This window comes from Triticum urartu, chromosome 2A (genome assembly GCF_056163025.1).
Source record: "Triticum urartu cultivar PI428250 chromosome 2A, HENAU_Tu73, whole genome shotgun sequence".
NCBI classification, from domain to species: Eukaryota; Viridiplantae; Streptophyta; class Magnoliopsida; order Poales; family Poaceae; genus Triticum; species Triticum urartu.
Window position 1 is genome coordinate 4,434,012 of NC_141874.1, and position 10,297 is coordinate 4,444,308.

The window sequence follows — 10,297 nt, forward strand, 5'->3', positions numbered from 1 at the left end:
TCAAGTATTCTCCTCCATGATCTGATCGTAGAAACTTGATTTTCCTGTCACGTTGATTCTCAACCTCACTCTGAAATTCCTTGAACTTTTCAAAGGTTTCAGACTTGTGTTTCATTAAGTAAATATATCCATATCTACTCAAATCATCAGTGAGGGTGAGAACATAACGATAGCCACCGCGAGCCTCAACACTCATTGGACCGCACACATCAGTATGTATGATTTCCAATAAGTTGGTTGCTCGCTCCATTGTTCCTGAGAACGGAGTCTTGGTCATTTTACCCATAAGGCATGGTTCGCACGTGTCAAATGATTCATAATCAAGAGACTCTAAAAGTCCATCTGCATGGAGCTTCTTCATGCGTTTGACACCTATGTGACCAAGGCGGCAGTGCCACAAGTATGTGGGACTATCATTATCAACTTTACATCTTTTGGTACTCACACTATGAACATGTGTAGCATTACGTTCGAGATTCATAAAGAATAGGTCATTCACCATAGGAGCATGACCATAAAACATATCTCTCATATAAATAGAACAACCATTATTCTCGGATTTAAATGAGTAGCCATCTCGAATTAAACGAGATCCCGATACAATGTTCATGCTCAAAGCTGGTACTAAATAACAATTATTGAGGTTTAAAACTAATCTCGTAGGTAAATGAAGAGGTAGCGTGCCGACGGCGATCACATCGACTTTGGAACCATTCCCGACGCGCATCGTCACCTCGTCCTTTGCCAGTCTCCGCCTATTCCGTAGTTCCTGCTGTGATTACAAATGTGAGCAACTGCACCGGTATCAAATACCCAAGAGCTAATACAATTACTGGTAAGGTACACATCAATTACATGTATATCACATATACCTTTTGTTTTGCCGGCCTTCTTGTCTGCTAAGTATTTGGGGCAGTTCCGCTTCCAGTGACCGCTTCCCTTGCAATAAAAGCACTCAGTCTCGGGCTTGGGTCCATTCTTTGGCTTCTTCCCGGCAGCTTGCTTGCCAGGCGCGGCAACTTCCTTGCCGTCCTTCTTGAAGTTCTTTTTACCCTTGCCCTTTTTGAACTTGGTGGTTTTATTGACCATCAACACTTGATGTTCCTTTCTGACTTCTACCTCTGCTGATTTCAGCATTGAAAACAACTCAGAAATGGTCTTTTGCATCCCCTGCATGTTGAAGTTCATCACAAAGCTCTTGTAGCTTGGTGGAAGCGACTGGAGGATTCTGTCAATGACGGCATCATCCGGGAGATTAACTCCCAGCTGAGTTAAGCGGTTATGTAATCCAGACATAGTGAATATGTGCTCACTGACAGAACTGTTTTCCTCCATCTTACAGCTGAAGAACTTGTCGGAGACCTCATATCTCTCGACCCGGGCATGAGCTTGGAAAACCATTTTCAGCTCTTCGAACATCTCATATGCTCCATGTCTCTCAAAACGCTTTTGGAGCCCCGGTTCTAAACTGTAAAGCATGCCGCACTGAATGAGGGAGTAGTCGTCAACACGTGTCTGCCAAGCGTTCATAACGTCTTGGTTCTGTGGGACGGGAGCTTCACCTAGCGGTGCTTGTAGGACGTAATCTTTCTTGGCAGCTATGAGGATGATCCTCAGGTTCCGGACCCAGTCCGTATAGTTGCTGCCATCGTCTTTCAGCTTGGTTTTCTCTAGGAACGCGTTGAAGTTGAGGACTACGTGGGCCATTTGATCTACAAGACATATTGTAAAATATTTTAGACTAATGTTCATGATAATAAAGTTTATCTAATCAAATTATATAATGAACTCCCACTTAGATTAGACATCCCTCTAGTCATCTAAGTATTACATGATCCGAGTTAACTAGGCCGTGTCCGATCATCACGTGAGACGGACTAGTCAACGTCGGTGAACATCTTCATGTTGATCGCATCTTCTATACGACTCATGCTCGACCTTTCGGTCTTCTGTGTTCCGAGGCCATGTCTATGCACATGCTAGGCTCGTCAAGTTAACCCTAAGTGTTTTGCATGTGTAAAACTGTCTTACACCCGTTGTTTGTGAACGTAAGAATCTATCACACCCGATCATCACGTGGTGCTTCGAAACGACGAACTTTAGCAACGGTGCACAGTTAGGGGAGAACACTTCTTGAAATTGTTATGAGGGATCATCTTATTCACTATCGTCGTTCTAAGTAAACAAGATGCAAAACATGATAAACATCACATGCAATCAAATAATAAACGTGACATGATATGGCCAATATCACATAGCTCCTTTGTTCTCCATCTTGGGGCTCCATGATCATCTTGTCACCGGCTTGACACCATGATCTCCATCATCATGATCTCCATCATCGTGTCTCCATGAAGTTGTTCGCCAAGTATTACTTCTACTACTATGGCTAACGCGTTTAGCAATAAAGTAAAGTAATTTACATGGCGTTTCTCAATGACACGCAGGTCATATAAAAGAATAAAGACAACTCCTATGGCTCCTGCCGGTTGTCATACTCATCGACATGCAAGTCGTGATTCCTATTACAATAGCATGAACATCTCATACATCACATATAGATCATTCATCATTCATCACAACTTTGGCCATATCATATCACAAACCACTTGCTGCAAAAACAAGTTACACGTCCTCTAATTGTTGTTGCAAGTTTTACGTGGCTGAATTAGGGTTCTAGCAAGAACGTTTTCTTACCTACGTGAAAGCCACAACGTGATTTGTCAACTTTTATTTACCCTTCATAAGGACCCTGTTCATCGAATCCGCTCCAACTAAAGTGGGAGAGACAGACACCCGCCAGCCACCTTATGCAACTAGTGCATGTTAGTCGGTGGAACCGGTCTCACGTAAGCGTACGTGTAAGGTTGGTCCGGGCCGCTTCATCCCACAATACCGCTGAAGCAAGAAAAGACTAGTAGCGGCAAGAAAGTTGACAAATCCACGCCCACAACAAATTGTGTTCTACTCGCGTAAGAAGAACTACGCATAGACCTAGCTCATGATGCCACTGTTGGGGAACGTTGCAGAAAACAAAAATTTTCCTACTCGTTTCACCAAGATCCATCTAGGAGTTCATCTAGCAACGAGTCATCAGATGCATCTACATACCTTTGTAGATCGCGTGCGGAAGCGTTCAAAGAACGGGGATGATGTAGTCGAACACGACGTGATCCAAATCACCGATGACCAAGTGCCGAACGGACGGCACCTCCGCGTTCAACACACGTACGGGACGGGAGACGTCTCCTCCTTCTTGATCCAGCAAGGGGGGAGGAGAGGTTGGTGATGATCCAGCAGCACGACGGCGTGGTGGTGGATGCAGGGCGTCACAGTAGCAGGGCTTCGCCTATACTACAAGAGACAGAGATGTAACAGGGAGAGAGGGAAGCACCAAAAGCGTAGCATCAAGTCCCTCCTCTCCCCCACTATATATAGGGGTGCCAAGGGGGGGGGCCGGCCCTAGGAGATGGATCTCCTAGGGGGGGGCGGCCAAGGGTGGGGGGCTTGCCCCCCAAGGCAAGGGGGCGCCCCCCTTTTAGGGTTTCCCCTAACCCTAGGCGCATGGGCCCCTTAGGGGTGGTGCCCCAGCCCACTAAGGGCTGGGTCCCTTCCCACTTCAGCCCATGGGGCCCTCCGGGATAGGTGGCCCCACCCGGTGGACCCCCGGGACCCTTCCGGTGGTCCCGGTACAATACCGGTAACCCCGAAACTTTTCCCGATGGCCGAAACAGCACTTCCTATATATAATTCTTTACCTCCGGACCATTCCGGAACTCCTCGTGACGTCCGGGATCTCATCCGGGACTCCGAACAACACTCGGGTTACTGCATATACATATCTTCACAACCCTAGCGTCACCGAACCTTAAGTGTGTAGACCCTACGGGTTCGGGAGACATGTAGACATGACCGAGACGACTCTCCGGTCAATAACCAACAGCGGGATCTGGATACCCATGTTGGCTCCCACATGCTCCACGATGATCTCATCGGATGAACCACGATGTCGAGGATTCAATCAACCCCGTATGCAATTCCCTTTGTCAATCGATATATTACTTGCCCGAGATTCGATCGTCGGTATCCCAATACCTCGTTCAATCTCGTTACCGGCAAGTCACTTTACTCGTACCGTAATGCATGATCCCGTGACCAGACACTTGGTCACTTTGAGCTCATTATGATGATGCATTACCGAGTGGGCCCAGTGATACCTCTCCGTCATACGGAGTGACAAATCCCAGTCTTGATCCGTGTCAACCCAACAGACACTTTCGGAGATACCCGTAGTATACCTTTATAGTCACCCAGTTACGTTGTGACGTTTGGTACACCCAAAGCACTCCTACGGTATCCGGGAGTTACACGATCTCATGGTCTAAGGAAAAGATACTTGACATTGCAAAACTCTAGCAAACGAACTATACGATCTTTATGCTATGTTTAGGATTGGGTCTTGTCCATCACATCATTCTCCTAATGATGTGATCTCGTTATCAATGACATCTTATGTCCATAGCCAGGAAACCATAACTATCTGTTGATTAACGAGCTAGTCAACTAGAGGCCTACTAGGGACATGTTGGTGTCTGTTATTCACACATGTATTACGATTTCTGGATAACACAATTATAGCATGAATAAAGACAATTATCATGAACAAGGAAATATAATAATAATGCTTTTATTATTGCCTCTAAGGCATATTTCCAACAGTAGCGGTAGCGCGCATGTCGAGGCGACAGTGGGGGAGACCTCGGGGCGGCGGCGTGGACCGCATGCCACGGCGCTACGGCCCAAAGGGGCGACGCAGTGGCAGTGTGTGCGTCCAGGTAGCTGCGGGGAGGACCTTGGGGTAGCGGCGTGTACCATGTGTCTTTGCATGACGACCCGAAGGGTCAACGATGCAAACGGCATGCGGGTCATGGCAGCCACGGGAAGGACCTCGGGGCGGCGACACTGCTGCCTGTAGGGACGACGCAGCGGCAACCCGTGGCTCGATCGGTGGTAGGCGCGTGCTTGGCGAAGAGCCCAAGACCGACCAAACCAATGGCGGCGCTATACGCGCCATGGTGGGGAAGACACGCAGACGAAGACGTGGAGACCATGTAGACGAAGACGGACTGGAGATGGAGACGTTGCAAACAAGCGGCCGATAGCAACGCATGAAGGCAGTCCTTGTGTGGCGCGTCCAGCCTTGCCGAACGGTTTGTGGCGAACTGGCCGGTTTAGAGTCGATGCCGAAGTCAAAGTAGAGGCACGTGAGGACGATGATGATGGGCGATGCAATCCGATCTATTATCGGTGAACCAAAAAAGAAGACCTATCAAGTGACCACCGGAGAGAAAACTGATCAAGGGATTGAAAAAACTGATCACAGGCCCAGATACTCCCCCTATCCCATAAAATAAGAGCATTTTTGACACTAGCGCACCAGTGTCAAAATCACTCTTATATTACAAGAAAGGAGTAGATAACACCAATATGGGCTGCCAATGGTCAAAACCCAATCATAGACACTAGTGTAGTGCAACAAGGTCCCCAAGACAACACCAAGGTCCCCAACATCACTAGTGTAAAAAATGTTCTTATATTATGAGATAGAGGGAGTGGAACTTTTGTAAGACGCGTATGACTGGGCAAGGTTTATCAGGGTAGGGGCTTGGGAAGAAAGTTTTCTAGCATCCTCAGCTCTGCACAAGTCAGCTAAAATTTGCGACGACTCCGCAAAACGAGAAACGTACGGCACCTGCACCGCTACGGCAGCCACTAACACGGTGTGAGAGCAGCGCGTCTGAAATGGTCAACAGATAGATTGTGCACCGGCGGCCGGGCTAGCTGTCCATTCTGACGCCTTGGAGGTTTAGATGTCAACTGCTGAAATTAAACAGTGTTAGCCGTCCATTCGTACTAGTATTAGCATATGCGTAAGGCATAACAACCGCCATGCGTAATCATCTTAGACGAATAGAATCATTCTAACTGCTGAAACTAGTGAAGCTAAAACATGCATAGCAGCCCCAGAATGCGTAATCCTACAGCCGGCCAGCACTTCGAATCATTGACCACACCCCTTTATTACACCTTCTTCAACAAGGCTGGATTTCAAAAACTAGTTCGCTAGGAATGTTGACCAACGTCATACAACCAACATTTTGTTTTTTGGCACGAACTATCTGTTGTTGAGGGTACGTAGTGCTGACCTTTTGGGCTTCACGGTGTATTTATACTCTCACTTCTGAACAAAACATAGCATCCATCCTAAACCTCTTGACAATACTGCCTCCACCAATCCTTGAGCATGTCTCTTGCCGTGATCCTTCTCGGGCTTCTCTTGTCATCGCATCTCTCCGCGTGTGGTGCTGCGATGGACACCCTTGCATCTGGCGGAGTACTTGCGGGAAACAACACCATCATCTCCAGCAACGGCAAGTTTGCACTTGGCTTCTTCCAGACAGGCAGTAAGTCGTCCCAAAACACCCTCAACTGGTATCTAGGCATATGGTTCAACAAGGTCCCCAAGCTAACTCCAGTATGGGTCGCCAATGGTGAAAACCCAATCATAGACCCTGCCTCATCGATGCTAACAATCATCAGTGATGGCAATCTTGTCATCTTGAACCAAGCCACCAAATCCACAATCTGGTCTGCCCAAACAAATGCCACAACCAACGACACCATCGCAATACTGTTGAACAATGGCAACTTCATCTTGCAGAGTTCCTCAAACTCATCTAATGTGTTGTGGCAGAGCTTTGACTACCCCACTGATACTCTCCTCCCTGGCATGAAACTGGGTTGGGACAAAGTCACTGGTTTGAACCGTCGTCTAGTTTCTAGGAAAAATTCCATTGACCTAGCTCCCGGAAGATACATCGACCAGTTAGACCCAAATGGTACAGATCAGTTCATATATACACTAAGGGACTCATCCATACCATATTGGTCGAGTGGGATATGGAACGGCGAGTACTTCCCCTCGGTGATGAATATGATGGCGTACAAAAACTATATGAATTATACACTTGTCAACAATGACCAAGAGAAGTACTTTAGATATGACAAATCACATGAGTTATTTGATTACTATCATAATGTGTTGGATGTCTCGGGTCAAACAAAGTCACTCATTTGGGTTGAAAGCTCAGAGGGTTGGAGAATGGTCAATGCTCTCCCCATGCTTCAGTGTGATGTGTTTGATGTTTGCGGGCCTTTCACCACTTGTAATGATTATACACTTCCATTCTGCAACTGTATGAAGGGCTTCTCCATTAGATCACCAAAAGATTGGGCGCTAGATGAACGAACAGGAGGTTGTGTGAGAAATACTCCATTAAATTGTGGGATCAACAAAACCATAAGTATACAAGACATGTTCCACCCTATGACATGTGTTGTATTACCCAATAATGGCAACAATATAGAGGATGCTAGGAATGCAGACAGATGTGCACAAGTTTGTCTAGGAGATTGCACTTGCACTGCATACTCCTATGATAACAATGAATGCTTTGTTTGGAATGGCGAGTTAATAAATATGATACAAAAACAATGCAATGACACGGTTAATAGTAATAGAGCCACTCTTTACCTTCGCCTTGCCGCCAAAGAAGTGCAAACGAGCTTGGACAACAATAACAACAACAACAGAAGATCATTGATCATTAGAGTGTCTGTTGGTGCAAGTTTTGCATTCTTTAGTCTATTGTCACTCTTCTTTCTATTAATGGTTAGGAGAAGAAGGAGTTTGTCTGCTCATAGGATGATTTTTCGTGAAGATAGTGTTGGCATTACTTCATTCAGATACCTTGACTTGCAACATGCAACAAAAAACTTCTCGGAGAAGCTAGGGGCAGGTGGTTTTGGTTCTGTATTCAAGGGGTTTCTAAATGATTCTTGTGCCATAGCAGTTAAAAGGCTCGATGGTTCTCGTCAAGGAGAGAAGCAATTCAGAGCTGAAGTGATGTCAATTGGAATCATTCAACACGTCAATTTAGTTAAACTAATTGGCTTTTGTACTGAGAGGGATAGTAGGTTGCTTGTCTATGAACACATGCAAAATCATTCTCTTGATTCTCATTTATTTCAGAGTAATCATACAGAAATGAAACTAACGTGGACCATAAGGTATCAGATAGCTCTTGGAGTTGCTAAAGGATTGGTCTACTTGCATGATAGTTGCCAGGATTGCATTATACATTGTGATATTAAGCCTGAGAACATACTTCTTGATGCTTCATTTGTCCCGAAAATAGCAGATTTTGGGATGGCAAAGTTTCTTGGAAGGGATTTTAGTCGAGTTCTCACGACAATGAGAGGAACTGTAGGATATCTTGCGCCTGAATGGATTAGCGGAACTGTTATCACACCAAAAGTTGATGTCTATAGCTATGGCATGATTTTGTTGGAACTCATATCAGGAAGGAGAAACTCGGGTGGAAACAGTACTTCTGATATTGATGTTATTTATTTCCCTGTGCTAGTTGCAACTAAGCTACATAAGGGCGATGTGGGGAGTTTGGTGGACCAGAATTTACACGGTGATATCAGTTTGGAACAGGTTGAAAGAGCTTTCAAGGTTGCGTGTTGGTGCATTCAAGATCATGAGTTTGATCGACCTAGCATGGCCGAAGTTGTTCAATATCTAGAAGGTTTTCTTGAAGTTGACATACCCCCAGTGCCAAGATTTCTTCAAGCTATTGCTGGGACTCCACACTCAGAATGTAAGCAAGATTTTATTTGTACATATTTATTAAAACATGCGTTATTATAGTCCAAGAATAGATGCAGGAAACATGCCAACCTTTTCAGCTATTGCCTTTTTATAGTACCATCAGAAGCATTGCTAGCATGCCGAACAACCTAACTATGTTCTATTTCTATATAGGTGTGCTAGCCAATCTGTAGCTGACCAAAGTTCAGAAGAGGCGGAGAATCTGGAAGATTTCAAATTAATCAAATTACGAAGCTCACACTATGTAGGAAGACGCATCACAACCTACAATCATGGAGCAAATCTTCCCTCCAGGGGCTGCGTGATGGACGAAAACTCCCAATTTAGCAGATGATCTATTACACTGAGTATCATTGAAGTTTATATGCACAATAATAGTAGCATGCAACTTAAATTGTATTATCGGGTTGTACCTCGTACTTATTGGGATCCATGCATAGCTTAGGCCAAGCCCACTATTTCTAACAGGTGCCGTAGCTCGTTGCTGGCCATGGCCACCTGCATGCGGACCCCGAGACCATGCACAATACTTCTATAGCTAGGAAGGGGCTGGAATAGGATACTAGAGGAGATAATTGTTTTTTTTCTCTTTTTATGAGAAAAGTATATTTGTAGTCCCTCAAGTTTACAAGAAGTCAACATCTAGTCCCTCATCTTTTTTTGTTGGCAATTTTTAGCTCATCGCGTTTCAAAACAAGAGACATTTCATCCAACCCGGAAAGAAGGGGGTAAATTGCCAATGTGTTCCCTGTTTTGGAATCCCACTTTGCCATGTGGCATTCAAAGTCAGCTCCATTACCATTTCCTCGACACTACTAGTAAGCTTGCACGTGCAATGAACGATTACACAATAGAAAAAAAATCTCGTTCATCTAATTATGAATAGACAAAAAAAATCATCATATTTAAATTCCCACATGCAAGATTCAACTGAATAGTTGCAGAGAAAATATTCCGGTAAGATTTTTGAACCTCTCTAGTTGCAAATTGAAATGCATAATCAATCTAATCATTGTAATAAATGCTTGATCATCTAAAATTCTAACAGCATGAATGTTCTATAATCATCTCAAGCATCAGATAAAAACATATTCATGTGAAGCAAATTGATTATACAAGTACATATTTCTTTTGATCACAAAAAAAGTACAATATTCCATTCACGAAATCCTTAAGTATGCACACACAATGGAATCAAATATATCCATATTACATCGCAACAAAAAAACTCTGATCTTAAATGTTTGCGTCACTGATTCCTGTAACTTGTGTTGTCTCATGCCAATGGACAAGCTCCAAGGTTTACAAAATAAGTCCTAAAGCCACATCTTTTGAAAAGGCACACATAAAATTCGAGAATTCCATTGTCTGCACTCATTAAGTCTAGTACGTTCTCTTCTTTGCCATGAACTTCAGGAACTTGAGGCGTCCGATTTCTTCGTGTGAGTGCCAGCTTGCCATTTATGTGTATGCAACAGACAATTAGCTGAAAATCTAATTATATACAACTTAAAAAATACAAATGATAGGAATATTTGGCAGAGGTTTGAGTTGTGCAAT

General features: G+C 44.5%; 1 protein-coding gene across 1 annotated transcript; it reads left to right on the plus strand.

The window, feature by feature from the left end:
* The first annotated feature begins 6,292 nt into the window (after positions 1-6,292).
* Positions 6,293-9,084, plus strand: LOC125534455 (G-type lectin S-receptor-like serine/threonine-protein kinase At2g19130). The gene is made up of 2 exons (XM_087539319.1): positions 6,293-8,744; positions 8,911-9,084. The coding sequence occupies exons 1-2, from the start codon at positions 6,305-6,307 to the stop codon at positions 9,069-9,071; spliced, it is 2,601 nt and encodes an 866-aa protein (XP_087395445.1). The 5' UTR covers positions 6,293-6,304; the 3' UTR covers positions 9,072-9,084.
* The last annotated feature ends 1,213 nt before the right edge of the window (positions 9,085-10,297 follow it).